Source organism: Pseudonaja textilis, chromosome 3 (assembly GCF_049901715.1).
Source record: "Pseudonaja textilis isolate UNSWEBS1 chromosome 3, rPseTex1.2, whole genome shotgun sequence".
NCBI lineage: Eukaryota > Metazoa > Chordata > Lepidosauria > Squamata > Elapidae > Pseudonaja > Pseudonaja textilis.
In genome coordinates this window covers 116,526,021-116,549,285 of record NC_141992.1, presented here as the reverse complement: position 1 = coordinate 116,549,285, position 23,265 = coordinate 116,526,021, and the positions used below count along the sequence as shown (strand labels likewise).

Below are 23,265 nucleotides of genomic sequence, written 5' to 3'. Positions count from 1 at the left end.
TTTAGATAACAGATATAATTGAAAACATGATTAAAAGTACATGAAATGGGTACAAACAACAGGGGACACTAGGACAGGGACGGTAGGCATGTTGGTGCTCTTATGCACGCCCCTTACAGACCTCTTAGGAACAGGGTGAGGTCAACAGTAGACAGTCCGTGGTTAAATTTTGGGGGGTTTGGAGAAGAGACCACAGAGTCTGGTAGTGCATTCCAGGCATTGACAACTCTGTTGCTGAAGTCCTAATTTCTGCAATAGAGTTTGATGATGATGATGGTTTCTGTATGATTTTAAGACTTCCCAGAGAATAAGAAATTAGCAAAGCAAAGCTCATTAGACTATTCCCCCTGATACTACTCTGCATCTCAGAAGTAGGGAGTTCTAATATTTTTTTAAAAAATTCATAAATCCAATTGACTATTTGAAGTGATATAAATTAATTTTTTCTTATGACTCTTAGTGCATAGGTTTGGCTGTTGTGACTTCATATTCAACCTACTATCAGACTGTCATGATTAGAATTATTTGGATTTGACACTATTCATTCAAGACATTTGCAGTATTGTCATGTAAATCATGATCATGGAAATAATTTTAACCTTATCGGATAAATATTTACTACATAGGATATATTTTAGCACTGTCCAAATAATATAATACATATCTTGATTTTCTCTTGGATTTTCCAAAAGTCCTATGTAAATATTAATTTCATAGCTTTTCAAAATGTATGCATTATCATATTAAAGTGTGAATGACTACATTAAAGACTTTGCTGCAATTTCATGGATATGAACAAACAGCAACTTGTGGCTTTGGCTTGCAATTAGATGTTGCAATTTTGTTGTTATCATTTTTATTAAACAGCTGGATTGTCTGAGAGATTGCCTCTGTCCTGTGATTTCTGTCTGGCCAGTACGATAGAACAAAGTGGGAATGCTCTGAGTCTCCTCAGTTAAACAATATAATCTTTTGGGACTCAGCAAGCATTTCTTCTTGGTAACATCACCTCCCATCTAGAAGGATTTCTTTCTAAGTTCTGAATGACTCCCCTCCTGATGATGTTCTTGAAAATATGGCTGTTCTCCCAGGCCTTTGGGGATGCCTCTGTTTAAGATATGTGTTGCCTGGATAAATATTATAAAACAAGCATTTTATAATTGTTTTCCATTAATTGTGTTACATATTCTTATTTATGTGTTGTTTTCATGCCATTTTTTTACTTTGTGAGCTGCCCAGAGTTACACAGCATTAAACTTGAATTAATGAAAAAATAAACTGAATTTCTATATTTGATACAAAATACTTCAGAGTCAAAACATTGGCCAGATAGGATTTTCAGTCTGTGGGAGTTCAGCATTTGTTATCACTCTTTGTATACTGTGTTTTGTTTGAGCAATGAGAGGCTGAACCAGAGCATGAGTGCAACAATACTTTATTTTACAATAAAGGGCTGACCGTGCTTGCCAAGCCTGGAACTGGCTCGCAGCAATCAGCAACCGGTTGGACCCCGCAGCCTGCTTTTATAGCTGGCTGCTGGGGAGAGCCAACCAATGGGAATGGGGGAATAACGCCCACGTAAAGTGAGTGGACCTGAGTGAGAACTCCTTGAGTCCTCAGGACATAACACCCTTCCCCAGATGCGAACATGCATAGTCCTTGAGGTAGACTGGGGGTTTGTGTTGGCGCCCGGAACGGCGCAACTCGGGAACATTGTCTGTCTGTTCGGTACCAGTCTGTGATGGTCGAGCCGGCATAGTGTCACCAACACTCTCTGGACTGGGCATCCTCGCGCCAGTGTTTTGTTTGAGCAATGAGAGGCTGAACCAGAGCATGAGTGCAACAATACTTTATTTTACAATAAAGGGCTGACCGTGCTTGCCAAGCCTGGAACTGGCTCGCAGCAATCAGCAATCGTTGGACCCCGCAGCCTGCTTTTTATAGCTGGCTGCTGGGGAGAGCCAACCAATGGGAATGGGGGAATAACGCCCACGTAAAGTGAGTGGACCTGAGTGAGAACTCCTTGAGTCCTCAGGACATAACATACTGCCAATTATGAAAAAGAAGCAAGATAAATGGTTCACAGGAAAATAAATCTTGATGAAGCTACTCAATTTCAGTATTTTTTTTCTTGGGGAATTAAGATTATTTTACTGCAACACTTAGTTCTGTTTTCATTTTAACCTTCAAACTGGTTCTGGTTCTGCTGATTCTATTAAAATTTTATTTTATTGTTTGTTGATTTTTGCTTCCTGTATTTCATAAGTTTAATTTTGCAGGACACATGTACTTTTTGTTTTCTTCTAGAATATTAGTACTTTACACTGAGCAGCTTAGGTTTACTTCATATTACGGTATTTCTTGGGATAGCATATAAAAGCAAACCAAATAGTAAAACAAAATATTGTATTTGAAATTTATGCAAGGATGAAAATGAGAATTCAATAAATGATAAATGTATGCTAATAGAATATTGTAATCAGGTATGTGCTGCTTAATATATCTTTTGAGTTAAATTATCATGTACTTCTTTACATTGGAACTTGTGTTTGGGAAAATCAAATTACCTGGCTTGACCTAATTCCCCATTGTTCTTGTTCTTGAACAACAGTCTCAGTTTACAGATTTAATATAAAGAGTTAACAACATGACTTCAGAAAGACTTACACCAATTCAAGGGAAAATGCAGCCAACCTAACAGTTCTAGTTCTTTTTACCCCTATTCATTCAAAATTAGTTTGCATACAAATGTTTAGGCTTATTGCTTTGATGGATTCTTTGTATGAACAGCCATTATTTATCTATCCCTATTAACAGAATTTTCATTTGACTTACCATCACATCATATGTTCAGATACTGTGCATCAAATACTGCACAACCATCTAATGAGAGATTAATTAGAAACACATGCTTATTCCAATGTCCATATTCAGGTGCTGTGTGTTGATAATGCTAATTTTACAGTAAGGCAGAGTGCACTATCCATAGGCTATAGTTTGGGATATTGCAAAGTAGTAAGAAATACTGTAGTAAGAAGTATTATTTATTGCAATGAACAAGGACATACATACAATTTTGTTGCTACTAAGATTGTTGGATATACAGATACAAAGATAGCCAGGGATATGATTAAAGCATATTTTCAGGTGCTGTTTGAATCCTGGGAAAAGGATCCCTTTGTCAGTCAACAAGAGTGCCAAGTCCTCAGCTCCTATATTTAGGAGCTGAGGACTTGGCAGCACAAGAAAACAACAGCCAAGTGCTAGCCATCACATATCAATCAATCAATAGGAAGAGATCACATAAATACAATGCATAGAATAGCCCAAACCACACATTCCAGTAGAGAGAAGTTCCTTGAGGGTGGGCTCCGGCATGAGTCCAAAAGCTCAGAAGAATAAACCTCTGGTCCTGGTGACTGACCCAGATTGCATCTTACAGTATTATTTAGATCCATCACTTTTATTTTGTTCATATTCAAGAAATCTGATTTTTCCTAGTTTATTCTTTTACCAGCAGCTCAATAAACTCTATCCTGTGATGATATTTTAAACAAACTACTATGAAATGGCAACTGGTAGAAAGACTCTGAGGAATTTAAGGAGCTGTATGCTATTGTAGTGTGTACTATTTTATGATTTCCCATCTCCCAAGAGCAGTTGAAAGTGATACAGTTCTGAATTCCATTCTGTTTACAGAATTTAATTTTGTATTCAGGCTTCTGTGTTTTTTAAAATATATATTTTTAAAAAGCTCATTGATTCCTTTTCCGGTGCCTGCTTAGCTTGGCCAAAGCACATAGAAATCCTCTCTGTTATTTGCATTCAATTAAATTTCATGTGCTTATGGCATATTTTTAAAATGTTGCCTGTTTTGAAAGCTTACAGGAGTATAGTAGCTTACAATTCATACCTTTCTTTACAGTAAATTTATATCTGCAACGGAATTAGTAAAATAATTAACTTCTCATGTAATGCATGTGATTTGTTTTCAACTTTTTAAAATATATTTTATTCACATATTAGATTCTTCGATTTGTAGGATACATCTTTAAAATGATTGGCTTGATTTGGCTAGCTATTCAGTATGATAGAATCTGTTGTCTTTGTTATATATTCATTAATGGCCTTGATCTCAATGCTTTCTTATATGTATTATATAGCACAAAGATAGGTTTTGTAAATATTGCTCCGCTAAATTATTGAGGTATATGATTTTCAAGTATATATTTATCAGAAGACATTTATACCTTAATGAAATCAGGAGTAAATCATATTTTTGACCAAGTAAAAATATTTAGAATTTAGAGGACATGTTACAGTCATTCCCATAAAATGGCTGTCAGATTCTGCATGAACATTCACAAAATACTCATTTATAAGAAGGCAAACTAGCGTGGTTCTTTCCTTGCAGTCCTGCATTCCTACAGGATTATATCTTCCAATCCTTTATCTACCTTTTGGGAAGGCATGCATAATGTCAAATTAAACACTGAGCTGCAGACATGTGCCATTTTACTTTCTAATAATGCCTACATGGTTTATATGGGCTGAGAGACATTGCTGAAAAAAAAGATGATGCTGGCAGCTGATGCATTGTAGTTTAGCATTATATTTATTTATATTCTACTTTATTATTTTTGCAAGTAACTCAAGCTGGTGAGTTGGGCTGAGCAAACGACTGGCCCAAAATCATTCAGTTGACTTTCATGGATAAGACAGAACTTGCTCATGGTTTTCCACTTTCTAACTTGATGCTTTAACCAGTAGACCAATTACTCTTAGAACAGATTTTTTTTAAAAAAAGTAGATAGGTAGAGAATGTGAAGTGAACTAAGGAAGAAGACTATAGGCATCAGTGCTCATGGCACAGGTTGTCTATCCATGTGTTATAATTATTCTTACTGTTATTTAAAATAAGCAAGTTGTGTAAGGATATCACAAACCTTATTATAAGGCATCTATTTACTTTACTTAGGGTCAAGTTATGTTCAGAAATGGAGAGAGGATGGGGACCATCAAATTCACACAGTTTCAAGGTAGGTGACGGATATTTATTTATGCCTTGCACCTTTATTGTTATGACTGTAGATTTCAATTTGAAGATATGGTATATTTTGCTTTGTTTTATACTTTATGATGATGTGAAAGTTAAAGGATATATGGCAATAAAATTTAGCAGATTACATAGCAATAAAGGAATATATTTTTAAAAATAAATAGGATCATTTATATAGAGACTGATTTTTTTTAAAAAAAAATTGATGTTAAAGAATAGAAATACAGCAGGCTAATTTTTTATTCCTTCTGAAAAATGAAATAGAATTTGCAACTTGGAATAGTTGCTCTATAATTTCTTCCTTTCCTCTTCTGCATCCTCCTTCCTCTTCTTCCTTCTGCCTTTCATTTAAAGCAATGACATGTTTTGATAGCCAAATATTGACGAAAAATTGTAATAGTACAATGGCTTGGATTCATTTTAGCAAGAGTATATATTCAAGAGAAGATGCATAATTTAAACCTGACACTTTCCAGATGTGTTGGAAATGGAGCGTCAAGATTTCCCAATATATTTGGCATTACTTTGGCAAAAGTTGCCTTAAATTATCCCGTTTGTGGAAAGTTTATTATAACCATATATAATTTAAGAATCATGCTTTTAATATGCTACATTCCTGTGACATGTTTAGAAAATGTACTGTATAGATAACATAGAACTGCAGATTTAAAAACAGGAGAAATAACTAGTATTATCAGATAGAAAACTAGACAGATTAATACTGTAAATAAAATGTAGGTATGGAAAGGATTAATGCTTCAGTTATCTGTATTACAACTGAAAAATCAATTAATTATACTTGAATATTTCCACAAATGAATTTTCTATGTCCTTTTGAGCTACTAAAGAATTATTGAATTTACTTAGAATTATTAAGCAAAAGTGTATTTAATGAATTATTTTTAAAAACTCATTGATAAGTTTATTTATTTATTCGATTTATATAGCCACCCATCTCAGCAAACAATTTGGAACAACTCACGCTTGAAAAACATACATTACAATTAAAAATGTAAAAACATTTCAAAAGAATAAAAACAAAATTTCTAATTCGAGTACATACAAAGCAAGACATCTGGCCAGGAATATAGCCAGGAAACAGGCCCTTGGCGTATATAGCACCCTAGACTCTGGAGCATAGCCAAGTTTTTAAAGGTTTAGGGAAGGCTATCAGGGTTGAAGCCATTCTAATCTCCAAAGGAAAGATGTTCCACAGAGCAGGGGCTGCTGCAGAAAAAGCTCATCTTCTAGTTCCTGTCAGCCAACATTCTTTGTCTGATGGGATCTGAAGCATGCCCATCCTATCTGATTTGGTTGGAAAAAAGGTGATTCCTCAGGTATCCTGGTCCCAAGTCATGTGGGTCTTTAAAGGGTAACTACCAGCACCTTGAATTCCACCTGGAAACACACTGGTCAGCCCACGAAGGAATGATGTTATGTGTGCCATATATATATCTGGCACCAATTACCACCAATTATTTTATTTTATTTGTTTGGTTCGTCAGTTGCTTATAAGATAATAGGTATAAGTAAAAACATAGTTATGAATATTGGATACATATAAGAAAAATTAAAAAAAAGAAAAGAAAAAATAGGACAGGGACGCTAGCTGGTGCGCTTATGCATGCCCCCTACAGACCTCTTAGGAAACGGGTGAGGTCAATAGTAGACAGTCTAATTAAATTAATTAATTAATTAAAGTTTCCAAATTGTCTTCAAGGACAGCCTCATGTAGAGCATGATACCGTAGTTTAAAGTTGCATTCCCAAAAGCTGTGTTTCCCAACACAAATAAAAGTTAACACTGTAACAGCAATTTTGTACTAAACACAGATACACAAAGGTTTCTCAGTAAAGAGGGTAGAAAGTAAGAGAGAAGATGGTGGACCGAAGATGGTGGAGCCAACATTTGTGAACATGACTAGGGACCCAATGAGCATATTGGTTCCTTCAACCCTCTCTGGATAAACAAAGGGAACCCAAGCTGTTCACCCTGCAGATGTTTCTCACAAAGAGACATAAGACAGCAACCTTGGGAGTGGGGGGATCTTGAGACAAGGGAATTTGCCATTGTTGCTCCAACTGCAAATTGTGCTTTTTCAAAGAGCAGTAAGTTTGCTCTTCCCTTGCTACCACTTTCAGAAATTGCCTATTCACTTCTTCAAAGAAGTTAGATACCTTGAAAGTGGTAAGATTGCAAACACCAAGAGAGTGCCCTCAAGTCTTTAACATATGTAAAAAAAGATTTATCATTATAAATGTTAAGAATTTTAAATAAACAACAAAAACCAAGACCTTTGGCCTGAAAGCATTAAGAGCTCAGAAAATATTGGAATAACAGCTTTTGGATATTAAGTCTGAAAATAATCTTAAAAAATAAATGAATTTTTGGGGAAAGAAAAACTGTTTTTGATTTTGGAGACATAACAAGACATTTATAATGGCATTCAGAGATATCTTTGAGGACTTGCACTCAGAACTGCACTAGGGCTTTCAATCAATTATGTCAGCTATAATGTTTCTCATGGGGAGCAATCCATTTAAAGAAAAATATGCAACAACATCTAGCTGAAAACAACACGATCGAGATTTTGAATTGGTCATCAAATATAAAGAAAGAAATGAATGAGGCTTTAAAAATTAAGAAGCAAATAAAAATGACAATTCCAGAGAAGAACAATTTATTTTTGTTAGACTTTCAAAGGAGGGTGTTTAAACTATTGAAGAAATTCATAAGGATCAACAATCATCTGAATAAAGGGAAAGATTGTTTTGTATTTTTTTTAAAAGGAATACAGAGTTGGTTTATATGACCAGGGTAAAACGGGACATGTTATCTGTCATAGAGTACAATTATGTACTCTAATTGGATAGCATTTAACTGGCTCTGTATCTAATTATCTTTTTACTTTAAAAAAGTTTTGTGAATTGGTTTTTAAAGTATAAATTACCCTTCTTTGTTATGTTAAATTTTAGTCTTTTTTATGTTAAGATACTGGGATTGCTTAATATTTGCTAAATGTGGATTTGTTTAAAGTCAAGATATGGAAGTATTGAATTCGATATATTATTTGGCATAGTTTTCTTTTGAATTTTTTTGACATTTTGGGTGAAAAACGGAAGCTTGTATTTTTCTAAAGGAGAAATAGTACCTCTTTGTCATGTTAAACTTTAGGTTTTTGTTTACACTAGGATGTCAAGACCACTTCATGCCTTTTAAATGGAGTTCTGCTTACTGCTAAGAATTGAGATGTGGAATATTACGTTTTATATATATATTAATTAATCTTGTTATTTTGCAGCTCTGTTTGAATTTTTGCTGACAATTGGATTGTAGAAGATATTACTTATTTGTCCATTTCTGTTAGAATAAAAAAGGATAATGTTCTCAGTACAACACCAAATGCATTATGTAGCCAAATTGATATAGGTACCCACATTCTATAGCAACATGTCTGTAAAGAAACAAGACCCTTCCTGATTTTGCTTCTTCAGATTTCTGTGAGGAAATCTACAGAATTATAAATCAGAGTATGAAGCAAGGCTAAATCTTTTGGCCAAAACCTTCCAATTAAAACTCTTTATTCAGATCACTTGCTCTATAGTCATCACAGAAATCCTAACATCCATTCCCGATAAAACAAGCAAGAAATCAAAACAGTGTTAGAGAAAGATTATTCAAGTTCAGCTCACATGAGCAACGGATTTGCTCTTAGGGCATGCTAAGCTATTGCATTAATTTATGAGAATGAAAGCAGAATCTGCTTTGCCAAATGATGAAAGAGTTCAGGCAGCGAAATACATTTTCTTATGTTTCTAGTTTTATGCAGAGTTTGAAATGTGTCCAAAAGCAAATTTGCAGCTAGCATAAAATAAGGGAAAGGCTTCGTGTGATTGTGTCTTTTAAGTCAAGGGTAAGGACTAATATGCAAAGTTCAGTTCTCAAAGTCTCTCCTAATGATCAAAAGCAGCAGGAATATCTGAAATCAATATTCTCCCAGATCCTACCTCCTTGGCTTGCTTGCAAACACAGTCTAGTTTGGCCATTCAGTGGTACCCTTCAAGGAAGGAAATGCAGAGTAGAAGAATGACTTGCATGTACTCCAAATGAAGCACTTGCGAGGTTGGCTCTGTCAGGAAAGACCTGCTTGAAAGCCATCCTTGTATTTTAAAACAGATCTCCTTGGGGAACCAAATGATGTCATCGAAGGAGATTGAATTTCCTGTTTGTTTATTTAACATATTTGTATAAGGCCCCACTTCACAAGGAAGTGACTTTGGGGGGTGTAAAATGCTTAATTAAAAAATACATAACAAACAATCAGAATTTAAAAAACAATATAAAAGGTACCTAAAACAAGAGAGGATTATAATAACTCTATAAAGGAACCATTGCAACATCTCTCTAGCCCCTAGAAGACCCCAGGCCTGATAACGTAGTCAGTTCTTGAGGGACTTATGGAATGTTGAGAGGGATGAAATTAATCTTACTTTTTTGGGAGGGTGGGGAGAAGATTCCACAAGGCAAGCATAGCAACAGAGGAAACCCTCCTCCTGGGATCCTCCCCCAAAATATTACTTCATGGCAGGTGGGAGCCACAGCATGCCTTCTCTGCCTGAGCAGATGGCCCAGGCAGGTGTAATCAGGGAGAGGCATCCTTTAGAAAATCCAGCCCCATGCCATAAAGGGCTTTAAAGGGCAAAACGTTGAATTAGACCAGGAAGCAAACTGGCAAACAGTGCAGCTTACAGAGCTGAGATGTAACATGTATGCCCTTCCTAGTGACGCATATTATATAGGGGCTACAATTCTATGTAAGAAGTATATTTCTTTTTTCCCCTGAAACCTTTCACAGTATCTTTCTTAGATTTTTTTTAAAGTGAGTTTTCTTTCTGGGATTCCAGCCAACTTGATAGGATATATGAAAATATTATGAATGGGCTTTGATTAGTGCTAGTTAAAACCCAAAAGATGTGGAAGACATCTTGTAAGGAATCTGCCTAGAGAAACTGCAAACTATTTCTGTACATGAAAAATAATTAGGTAGAAAATACTGAGGATTATTTTACATATGCATGAACATTCTGTGCTTTCTCTACAGATTTAATTTTCAGCTTAGTTCATGAACCAATTCGACTTAAAAGCATTATACTGCTGTGATTTGAAAATTAAGTTTGTGGTGTTAATAGCCCCATCAGCCTACAACTATTGCTTGATTGTGAAAGGATCTGATCCACCTTTTTAATTGTTTGGTTTTGTCATTTATGTTTCCAACTCTTAGAAATATATTTCAGTTCAGGAAAAGGGCACATTTTTTTTCTTTTGTTTAATGCTTCGTCTTTTTTTGTAATTTTTTAATTTGCTGTCCATAATGAAAGACTCCCTAAATGTGCTGTGTTTTTTTCTTCAGTAAGTCAGAAAGTAAGAGAAAGAACCTTCCAATTTTTATTGAATTGTTCCATTGTTATATATTGTCATAATTGAGTGAGAACTACGAAGTTTATGCTCTGTGAAATAAATTGACTTTAATGTGCATAATTCTTTTTTGAGTTGCAGTGAACTTACGTTTGCCTTCCAAAATCCTGGGCATGTATTTCTAATATAAATACAGAGCATAAATATAAAGTGTAAGTCCACTGAATTCATTGACTTTACTTAACTTTCTGTGGATCCATATTGAATGTGATTTTTAAGCTATTTTAAATTTGTATTTATTTTTAACATTTATTGCTATTTATTGATTACACTTATTTAAACAGGTATGCTATTTCAACCAATTAAAATAACCACAGTAAAGAGAAACAATTTAAAATAAAAACAAAAAAACAGTACAACATGTTTGGAGTAAATCAGATGCATACAACATATTGTCAAAATAAGCTCATCCAACAGCCCAACCCAATGCTTGGGGAAGACCCTGATCTTCAGCATTTTCAGGAAGCCGGCAAGGTCAGGACCATCCTAATCTCCAAGGGGTGGTGGTGGGGGTGCAGGGCATTTGAAGAGACAGAAAATATGCTTCCAGGATCTCGTTTGATGATATTAATATGAAGGATCTGGATCATTTTCAGATCTTGTGCATAATTGGAGAGTGGTAGTCCCATAAATAACCTGCAAGGCAGATCAGACTAAAAAAATTCTATATTGGTCAGTTTATTATATGAATAAAGCTACATACATCAACAACTATAATAATAGAATAGTAATAGAATAGAATAATAGGATAGAATAATAGAATAATAATAGAATTTTCACAAGTCTGAATGTACTTCCCCTCTCCCAAAGTTTATCTTTGTATGAATTAGATAAGGGCTTGTTTGAGATGTTTTCTCAACATGGTTTCTTCATTTGACAAAGTAGACCACAATCCATTTCTTGGTAAGGTAGAAAAATGTGGGACAGACAGCATCATCACCAGATGGATTTGTAACTGGCTGACAATGAGTTGTGCTGTACTACATCTACATGGAGGGAAGTAAATAGTGGGTACCACAAGGTTCCATCTTAGGCCCAGTACTCTTCAATATCTTCAGAAATGACTTAGATGAAGAAATAGAAAGAGAACTCATCAAATGTGCAGATGACACTAAGCTGGCAGAAACAGCCAACACCCCAGAAGACAAGCACAGGATCCAAAAATATCTTGACAGACTTGAATAATGGGCCCTATCTAACAAAATGAAATTTAATGTGGAGAAAAGCAAGGCTTTACATTTAGGCAGGAAAAACCAAAGGTATGAGTACAGATTAGCCGAAACCTGGCTCAAAAACAGTAACTGTGAGAGGGACCTTGGAGTTCTAGTGGATGATCAATTAAATATGAGCTAGCAATATGTGACAGCAGCCAAAAAAGTTGATACAATCCTTGGTTGTATAAACAGAGGCATTGGATCAAAACGACGTGAAGTATTAGTACTACTTTATGTAACCTTAGTAAGGCAAACCTGGAATACTGCATCCAGTTTTGGTTACCATGTTACAAAAACGATGTTGAGACTTTGGAAAAAGTACAAAGTGCAAAAAAAAAAAAAAGCAACTAAGATGATTAAAGGCCTGGAGACTAAAACATATGAAAAACGGTTGCAGGATTTGAGTTTGGTCAGTCTAGAGAAAAGAAGGACGGGGAAAAGAAAGACGAGAAAAGAAGGACACACAAGATAGCAGTATTCCATTATTTGAATAAAGGAAGGGGGTCAACTTATTCTCCAAAGCACCAGAGGGCAGGACAAGTAACAATGGATGAAAACTAATCAAGGAGAGAAGCAAGCTGGAATTAAGGATAAACTTCCTAACAGTAAGGATATTAACCAGTGGAACATTTGCTATTAGAAGTTTTTAGATTGCATTTAAACATAATCAAAGAGATTGATGCCTGTAAGGCAATTTCAAAACATCCCAATATTCTGGTAACTACATGGAAGGCTCTGGGCCTACTTAATTTCTTGGTTAGTAGCACTCACAAAACTTGCTACTAAAAAATGTGCTAAAAAAACCCACATTTAAAAAAAAAATCTCACAGAGAAGCCTGCAGAAATAATTAATAAATAAAGATGTGCTATTCATGTGAAAGATCAGAAAGCATTTTAAACTCACTAAGAAGCATGAACAGTTTTATGTGGTGATTTCTTCCTCCTATCCTACCCAATCAAAGTTGCTACTGAAGCTTATGAAGATTCGTTTAACTGATGATAATTTAAACCTATGTTGCCTACCCAGCTGGAATCCAAATGTGTGGTTCATTGAGTAATTGGGTTTATATTTTCAAAGCAACATACATAGTGCTCATTCCTCCTATTTAGCAACTTTGTGAGGTAGGAAAGTCAGAGAGCAGCTTGAATTTCTGTGATGGAAGGAGGACAGGGATAGGTCTCTTCATTTTCTGTCCAATACCACTGTACCATACTGGTGTATTTCTTAAAATAATCCTATACTGTACATGTACTGTATAATCAAAAGGGACCATAGTGAATCTAAAACAATTTGCAATATAGATTGCTTGATTTTATTATTATATGTGTGATATTTTCTTGTTTTTATTAATACAGCACTGAGCATTTTGAGTAGTAATCCAAAATTAAGGCTTACGTTGTTTCTCATTAAAAAATACAAGCTCACTATGCAGAGCTATGGGTGGGTGAAGCTTTTCCTGTCATTTTTTTAGCTGTTCAAAAGGTCAGCATAAAAATGTTCTAATACAAAGCAATTCTTGTCTGACTTTGCTAATGTGACATTTGGAGCAAGGTTGTGTCAGTGTGATGTGACAGCAGGCTAACATTGCCTGGCATTAACAAATAACATTAGGTCTAGCTCGGAGAAGAAAACCATTCACAACCCAATAAATCCTGCAGCTTCTCATCTAAATGTGGAGGGGAAAATCTTAGCTAAATATAGCATTTTAAATGTTAACACCCCAAGCACAGTCCAATTGATCTTGGATTCTTGCTTTAGTGGGTCAAATCTTATCTCTCAGATAGCGCTACAGTATTTAAGAGATTGCTTTATTGAATGTTCAATTTGCCAAGTGGCAAGGAGATGGTTTAAAATATTAGCTATATAAATTATTGAATCCAAAGTGCTATTTATCACCTACATAGCCTGCTTGTCTCCTTTGTTTTTGCGCATCCTGTAAGGTCAGGCTGACCAGCTCTTCTTGCTCCCATTCATTAAACAATGTCATCTGAATGACATATTGAGATATTTTATTGAGAACCAGGTTTGGCAAATTCAAGGTGGTGTCCAAAAATCTATCAGTGTTTGTATCAAATTTTACTTACCTTTTCTTAATATTTGAATGAAATAAACTTTAAGCACCCATAGTGCCAAATGAAAAATAATTGCTGGATACTGTGCCAATTGATATAGCTAGAATTTTTCCATCTTCCACAAATGTGCATCTGAAGTGATAACAGTTTCTGGAAATTATGGTAACATTTCAGGCTGCATAAATAGTTAATGAGGAAAGTAATTATAGCTGGGATCCTCAGAAAACTGAACTGTTTCATTCTCTGCTGTAAAAAAGAACTTCTCTTTTTGAGTTTACTCAGCATAAATCTCTAACTGGAGCAAAGCTATGATTGAAATGTGCTGTCCAACTAAATATATCAATGGATTGGCCTTTAGGCTTTTAACACAAAGCAAAATTATTCCCTAAATGCATGCTGTCAGTCTGAAGAAATCAATTTCTTGCCTTCTTTAGCTCTCCTGTACAAATCAGCACTATTCCGGACATGTATATTGGCTTTTAATGTATTGTATGCCAGTAGACATATCCCAGAACAATAGACTGGATAAATAGTTGGTGTTCATTATCCACATCCTGCACCACCAATGGCCCATTGCTATCCCCAAAGCATGTTCAATTAGCACTTGCTCCCACATCTCCTACTTTGCAATGGAATCCCAATTCAGCAGGTTAACCAATTCAAATGTCTTGGGTTTCTGGGAGGAAAATGGAAAACAGCATCAAAACCAGCAGTTCACTGCAGGATTAGCCAGGCTGTTCCGCTCTTTGGTACATAAACTGGTCTCTGTGGAAGAAACAAAATATTTTAGTGAAATCAAATATGTATGCAAATCTTTCCAGACATTAGTACTGACATTCTTGTGGTATGCATTTGAGATAAGAACACTGCTAAAAGCAGACCAAAATAAACTTGGTATTTTCCTAAGGTTGTATCTACAGCACACACTGGCACGAATGTCTTAAGAATGATAATCTCATACTGAGATGCAGTGAATAACCGACAGTTATAGATGAAATATTAGAATGCAGATTCAGATGGTTTGAACATATATGAAGAATGGCAGAACATTGCATGCTTCCAGACTACTGTGGAGAAAATGGCCTACACTGGTGAAGGTCTAGCAAACACATTCAAGAATATGTTGGCAAAGCAAATTCTCCTATCTGTGATTCCAAGAGTCCACATAGGATAGAGTTAATTCAGTTCCTGCTCTGATGGATTGAGTCTACATTAAAACTAAAGCTCTACCCTGCACCATGGCCACGCCCCAGTTTTCGACTCAGTCCAGCCAGGAAATGATGTAACTTTGGTCACTAAATGAACGGTTGTAAATCAAGGATTCCCTTATTTGATTAAGATAAATTGCTATTTGGAATGTTGTGTATTGGAATCTTGTCATTTGTAAATGAAAAATGTTCTCTCTGCCATGTTAAACTTGGTTTTTCTTTTAATTTATTTACATTAAGATGTTTGGAGCATTTTATGCCTTTTAAATGGGATTTTGTTATAGTGAACAGTTGGGATATGGAATGTTGAGTTTATGTATGTTAATTTATGATAATATCTTAAAAATTTTGTTTAGATCTTTTGTTGGTAACTGCATTAAATAAAAGTTACTTATTTGGGGTTTCTTTTTTTTTCTTCCTCCCTTTTTTGTACTTTTTCTTTTCTTCTTTCTTTTCTTTCAGTTTGTATTATTTTTTATTGTTCTACTCAAAAAATTTAATAACATTAAAAAAGCAATTCCAGACAGACAGGCTACCCTGGGGTTCTTGCACTTCTGATACATGCCCATTGCCTTCACCCAAGCAGGCCTCCTTCTAAACACCAAGGGAAGCAGAGTACCTGTTGTCAATAAAGGCTGGGCCCCTGTCTAGATTGAACAAGTTGTGATAATGCAGCATTGGAGAGGGAGTCAGCTTGGTACCACAAAGAAATAGTGCTATTTGCTTGGCTTTGAATAATTTTGAGTACTGCATGTACTGTATGTAGTGGCCACTTTTTGTCTTGAGGAATTTAAGGATGGCCGATGAATTCAACTGAGCTTTTTCAACAACACTGTCCCCCTAGTGCTTCCTACTATTGGCAGAATAAGGACTATTCCCAGGTACTTGAAACAAGAAACCTGCCCAGTCTTATGGTTATCTATCATCCAAGAGTAGCTCTTAAGCCTTTTAGCAAATGCCATGATTTTGTTTCCTGTTCATTGAGTTCTGATTGATCTTTCTTGTAGTGCTGTGCTAGTGCTGTCACCCTTTTCAAAGTCCAATATGGGTTCTTAAGGTTGACAAAATCAGAAATGAGGAGGTGATAAGACACCTGGGAAAATTTGGTTTTGGTTTGAGGAGATGGCCCAACTGAAACTGAATAAGAGTGGAGCCAAAATGCAGCCTTGCTTGTTGCTTTTCTCAGTTCCTGGTGAGATGGGCCAGGAAGTTGCTTCTATCTTTGAGTGAAGTCCCTTCATAAATCATACATACTAGATGAAGTAAATGTCACTCAATCCAGGTGGCCTCCAGTTTCTTCCATAGTTTAGTTTGGGATATGGAATCAAAAGCTGTTTTGAAATCTATAAAGGCAGCCCAGAGTCATTGAGATGGATGGGTATAGAAATTAAATGAGTGAGTGAGTGAGTGAATGAATGAACGAACGCTGTGCTGTGAAAGGAGTATTTTTGATGAGTTATTGGAGCAGTAGGTACTGATCAACGGTTGATCAGCTTTCTCTGAAGCCAACTTGCTCTTCTAGTCAGTATTTCCATTGATAGTGTCTTACAGAGAGTTTGATCCATGATCAGCAGAGCTGATCAGTCTATAATTAGCAGGATCACCTCTTTTCCCTTGTTTATATATAAGGACAATGATTACAAGCCCACAGACCTTGGAGACTCAGCCATTGATGTTGATGCAGATAAAGAATGAGGAAAGATTGGAGACCCAGAAGCCCAAGTTGTTTTTAATGGCCTCTGGAGAGATTAAATCTCTCTTGGGACCTTCCCTGGTCTTAGCTGAGCAACAAGATTCAAGAGTCATGGTCACTGATGCTGTCCTTGGCAGATTTTCTATAGTTTGGCAAGGAATCCACTTCCAACAGAGGTGTAATTGTAAAATTCCTGAAAGTATGCTTCCCAGAACCTTGGCGGGGAAGGGGTTATAGATGGACCATTATTTTGGGAGCTTGATATGATATGTCAGAATGAGGTTGTATTATTGGATTTGATTGTTCAAATGAGTTGTGTCCAGTTGTTTTTTGTGGTTTGTTCTCTATCAATCTAAATATGTTTTTAGAAGGATCTCTCTCTCTCTCTCTCTCTCTCTCTCTCTCTCTCTCTCTCTCTCTCTCTCTCTCTCTCCCTGTCCCTCCTCACCCTTCCCCCTCTCTCCCTCCTCCCCCCTCTCTCTTTTGCATGCTGGCAGTTTGTAGTTTTTCTTATGGAGGAAGTCCTGTGCAGTTGTTGGTGTAATATTGGGTACATCAGTCTGGCAAATGGTAGGAATAACTTTTTTGGCATTTCTTGTTGAACAATGGCTTGGAATGGTGCTATTATTGCTTAAAGGGCACATTGTTATTATAAGTTAGATACTGGTGGGCTCTAGAGTAAGATTGATATAATTCTCCAAATGCATCAAGAAACTCAGCTGATGTCAGGCAGTCTGAAGGCTCAGTATATGAGTTCACTTGGCTTAGCAGTAGGTACTTTTTGTTGGGATTAGTAAAGACTGGCAGCAATACACAATTTGTATTTCTTGAGGGAAGACATTTAAGGGCAATCTGGCTGTGGCACCTGCCATACCACTGATTGCCAGGGTTGATTCAGAGATTTAACTTATTTATGGTAGCACAATCATTCCTAGCTATCTTTGCCTCTCTCTTCTATTTAAGTCCATTTGAATAGTTCTCTTTTGGGAGGAAGTTTAAAGCAGGAATTGAGAAGCTCATATATTATGAACTTACCATTGTCTTTATCCAATAGACCCACAGTTTCCTTTTTTTCTTTCTTTTACTAATGACATAGCAAAAAACCCTTTTTGTTGCTTTTAGCTTCCTTTACAAGTTGACATTTCTTTTGTGCTTTAGCCTTTGCAATGTTCTTTCTGTAGATATTAGCTAGCTTGCTGATTGCACCAATCTTGTGTTTCTTAAAACATGTCTCTTTTAACTCTTAGTTCAGTCAAAAACACCCCAGATGACCTCACTGGTTACCTAGGCTGCCCTCCTGTTTTATTTCTCAATCAATATACTTCTAGTACCTTATTTTTGAGAAGTTTTGGAGTTTTTTACATTCTCTTTGACCTTTCTGTCATTGTGATTCCACTTAATACTTTTCTAAGCTTGTTGAAATAAGCTCTTCTGAGATCTAGTCAGCATGTATGGCCATGCTCCAATTTCTCATTTTGCATTTTAGGTCTCCAAATAATGTAGTCATTTTCTCCAAGGTTCCCATTGCTTTGACCTCTTCAGCTAGCTTATCCTGTTAGTCAATTCAGCTGAAAAAAGGAACTTCATAAAGTCATCTTTAACAATATTTATTGAAATGATAAGAGATGAGGTCACCCAAATTAATGATTATATTACTTTCAATTTAGTACCAAAGGTATGCTTTAGTTGCTTAGATTGGAGAGTTTTTCAGTATTTTCCCAATGTTTATTGTGAACTGTTTTATCCACACTTGGTATGATCATAAAGTCCATATTATATAGACAGAAAGGTGAGTATAATCAATAAGGGAAAAATAGATATCTTTTGGGAACTCAGTTGTCTTTAGCAGTATGTTTGGTGACTCTGCTTTGCCTAGAATCACCACATGGATCTGGCAGTTCTTGTTCTATTTGAATGGAAATTTTTTAGTGTTATCTTACTAACATATGAGATAAAATTTGATATTTAATAGTTTCCTTAGCCCAAATCATTTTTCATTGTGGAATATAAATTAATGTTTTGCAGTCCCTTGACTACCATTCTGTTTTCTGTGATTGTTTAGAAATTTAAAGTAGTATTTTAATTGCATTATATTGCAAGGTTTTAACACTTTGGTTAGTATTTCATTGACTTCTACAGATTTGTTATTAGCAACATTTTTAGGGTTTATTTAATTTCACTTTTTAAAAAAGTTTTATACAGAGATTTTGGGGTGGAGTGGTACAGTCCTTTTATATTTGTTCCATTTCTTATTTACTATTACTACTACTATTATTATTTTATCATACATTTGGACCATTAAGAATCTGGGCCAAACAAAACAAGAAAGCAACTATAACAAAATAATAGAAAAATACAAAAAAATGCATAGCCAAGATGAATGCCTGCAGTCAAATGGGACTAAAGGTAAAACACAAGGATGAAATGAGGCAAATCTTTCATTGGGGAAAGAGAGTACCAAAGAATGGAAGCCACTATGAAAAAGACCTGCATCTAATACATAATCCACCAACATCTCACGGAGGCAAGGGCATTCTGAACAACCTCTAAAGATGTTTGGACACAACGACGAGATTGAAACTTGGTAAACCATTGCCTGATGTATCCTAAATCATTGGGTAGATTTAGGATACATCAGGCAATGGTTTACCAAGTTTCAATCTCGTTGTCGTGTCCACCCATGACATGACATGGACATGATGGGTGATAACTGGTTCCTTAAATTGGGCCTAGAGGTTTATTGATAAACAATATAGAATTGTCATTACTCTACAGTGACAAGGTTAACCTGCCAGCAATCTTGCCACAGCATTGTGAATCAATTGTAACTTACAGATCATTTCCAAAGGCAGCCTCAAATAAAACATGTTACAGTTGTATATCCAAGTAGTAATCAACATGTGATAGGCATTAGATAACAGAACTAAATCCTGTGAAACAGACAATGGAATAACCAATGACTTGAGTCAGAAGAGAACCACTATTCCCAATTTCCAGGCCTTGAAGGTGGTCCAGAAGGATACTGTGGTTCGTTATATTCAATACTATTGGGATGTCTAGTAGAATAAAGAATGACACCACTCACCCATCTAGATCCTAATGAAAGTCAATGATCAGAGCAAACAACGTTTTTTCTATTTCTTTACAGTTCTAGAATTCTCAATGGCAAGAATCCTAACAATCCATTTCCTTCAGAATTCTCAGTAATAAAACTCTACCTCTTCTCAACAACCTCCCTAAAGTATAAATATTAAAGACTGAAGAACATCTTTAAACATTTCTGATTAATGACAGAGTGCACTCTGTTCTTCAAAGCAACAGTATTGCCCTGTCCTTCAAAAGAGCATTTCTGGATCCAGCTACTCATACAAATGCTAAAAGGATTCAGGAAGTTTTGAGTGTGGTATGCAGATGGTAGCATTTATATTATAAATAACTTACCAAATGTATGCATTTCCTTGTGTTGTATGTGCTGCAAAGAAATCCAGATTGTAAAAGAAGATGTCATCTTGTTCACCATAGTAGACTCTTGCCAACTGGCGTCTGACCTAAAGCAAATAGGAGCAAATTTATCTGGTATAGAACCCCAATTAATGTGCTAAGTCTACAGGCACTTTGAAAACTATCTTTCCATAAATGGATCCAGGTTAGTTTGAAAATGATTGTTTTCAAGAATGTTGGATACAATAAGTACTATAATCAGACACATAATGAGGAATACACCAGTTATTTGCTGAGTATACTCACAGTTCCCAGTCCCAAGCAGGGTTGTGGGAACCAGTGTTTTCTTTTGATGTGTATTCCTCATCGTATGCCTGTTTACTCTCTCATAATTACTTCCTCTCCAATCTCTCCATTTCTACATTGGAAGGGAGGGGGGGCGGAGAAATGGATCAGCCTTAGGATAATGCATATCAATTGTAATGATGATCATGTGACTGATGTGGTGGAGATTGTAAATGTGAGCATTGTTATCAAAGTTAATTTTCAATATCACTGTAATTTTGAGTGGTCACTGAATGAGGCAGTCAATAAGTGAGGTCTATCTGTACTTCCATCTTCATCTTTCATTCTAATCCTCCTTTATTTTAAATTGGTAGCTGTCATCAGTCCCTGATTTACACTATGAAATAGGACAGTACAAGTTAACTTGCATAGGCTTCATAAAATATTGGGGCATTGGATATTAATATCTTCATATCCTCCTATTCTCTGTTGCCTTTTCCTTGATTTACCTGCCTTCATATTTCACATTTCACCCTTTGATTGTTCATTTTTTAAAATAATTAATTTTACTGTGATGTAGCAATGTGTTACTTTTTTTTCTTTCCCCTTGGCCATCTGGTCTTTTGCTAAAAGAGAACATCTGGCATTAGAAGAGATGGGTCCCATGTGATAACTGTAGCCAGGAATTTCCTAAGAAAGCCCATAGGAGTTCCCTTTCCAGCCCTGTGATCTTATGAAGCCTGCGTTTCCATTTAGAATTGATAGCTGTTCTATTAGGTAGATCAGATTTAATCAACAGCTGTAAATGGTACTTAAGAAAATCATCGTAGCAAAGTGGGTCAACATGATTTGGAAATGAGTCATGCTTTTGGGAATTCTGCCCAATCATTTGTTTTAATGAGTATTTCAAGGTTTTAAAACTGGCTTACTAGTTTTAATCAGTAACAACTCACACTATCCTGAACTACCCAAGTACATATAAAAATAGTCATTAAACACTAGTTCACAGAAACAAGTTTTTTAATTGCAAGCTATAATTATTTTATATTTTTTCCAATGATTTTGCATTTTTAATAAACCCAGTAAAGCACATCATTTGTTAAACCTACATCTATGCATTTCAAATGTAATTAATTTTATATTTACAAATTACATTATGGATTGTATCAAATATTAATTTGATGTGCGCAATAGTAAGATTACAGTTCAGTGAAAAACCCTTTTAAAATTAAAATATGATTGAGGAAAAATATGCATGATAAAGACAGATGTTCTTTTGAACTTTCCTAACTTTATATATTCTTTAATTTGTTTTATTTATATCCTGCCTTTCTACTCCAAGTACTCAAAATACCTAATATGAATTAAAGAACAGAATATAAATTAATGCTAAAATTATTAATTATTAATCTTAGTCTAAGTTTAATTATTACAGTTTCATATTTTTCAGCTCTCAAATTTTGATCAGCATACCAATGCAGACACTGAAAGAAAGAAAATGGCAGGTACCTTAGGAATCTCACTTATAGAAAGTGCAGTCCTGCTTTTAAGACCTGTTAATGTTTAGAAGTTCAGCTTTAAATATATGCTTCACTTTCCCACTGAAATCAAGATTATACATAGTCAAAATTATAAGATGGCCCCTTGCTCAAAATCAAAGCTTAGATGGATGGATGAATGGATAGATCAGTGGTGGGATTTAAAATATTTTACTACTGGTTCTATGGGTGTCACTTGGTAGGCATGGTGTGACTTGGTGGGCGTGGCAGGGGAAGGATACTGTAAAATCTCCATTCCCACCCCACTCCAGGGGAAGGTTACTGCAAAATCCCCATTCCCTCCCCAATCCTGTGGAAGGTTTCTGCAAAATCCCAGTACCTCCCCACCCCACTAACCCGCTTTCCAGCTCCGTTCTCCTGTGCAGGAAAGAAGACCCAGCCGATCAGCTGGGACTCAAGAGGCAGGGAATGGATGTGGGCGGGGCCAGTCAGAGGTGGTATTTGTCAGTTCTCTGAACTGCTCAAAATTTATGCTATCGGTTCTCCAGCACTGGTCAGAACCCGCTGAATACCACCTCTGGGATAGATAGATAGATAGATAGATAGAATGGACCAATTACCATAATTTAAATGGATACACTACAATTTCATAAGGGTGAAAAAGACATGGTCAGATACCTTTTCTACAAGATTTTTGGGTCCCTGTTCTCTTTAAAAAGTTCTTCGGGGGCGGGGCGTTAAACTGAATTGGGATGCAATAGCCTTTCAAATGGAGAATGACTTGGAATAGAGCAGTTTATTGTTTTTTGTTTTTCTAATTTTACTATATTTGAAAAGTTAAAATAGTAAATTCCCCAAAAATTCTAAAAAAACAAAAATCAAAGAAAAAACACAAAGCAAACAAGGCATTCAAAAAAATGCATTAAAATACATATACACATATTCCTCTTAGTTGTATTTATTAATATATTACTACAATATTATTCCCACCTCTCATGAAACAGGCCCCCCAACATTTTAAATTACTAAATCTATTACAAATTATTGGCCAGTCATCTAGGGTATATACAGTAGTATATTAATATCAAAATAGTTAATAGGGAGAACAATAACAACAACAAAAGTAAGGTTAAAGTTTCAAAACTAATAACTCATAGAAAATTTATTACACCATCTATCCCAAATTGTCCCAAGAGTTAAGAGTAATTTGTCCTGGATCAAATTTCCATACCATCTCATATCAATTGCTGTCCAGTTAAATATAATAAATTCAGTCTCCACTATCTGTCTGTCTTTTCAACAAAGTCCAGAAGAAAAT

General features: G+C 35.6%; 1 protein-coding gene across 1 annotated transcript in view; it reads left to right on the top strand.

Annotated features, from left to right (window-relative positions):
• The window catches only part of GABBR2 (gamma-aminobutyric acid type B receptor subunit 2), a 351,494-nt gene that overhangs the window by 187,325 nt on the left and 140,904 nt on the right, over positions 1-23,265 (top strand). The window contains exon 8 of the mRNA XM_026701028.2: positions 4,979-5,039. Coding sequence (XP_026556813.1) covers positions 4,979-5,039 — 61 coding nt within the window. The remainder of the gene's footprint in view (positions 1-4,978; positions 5,040-23,265) is intronic.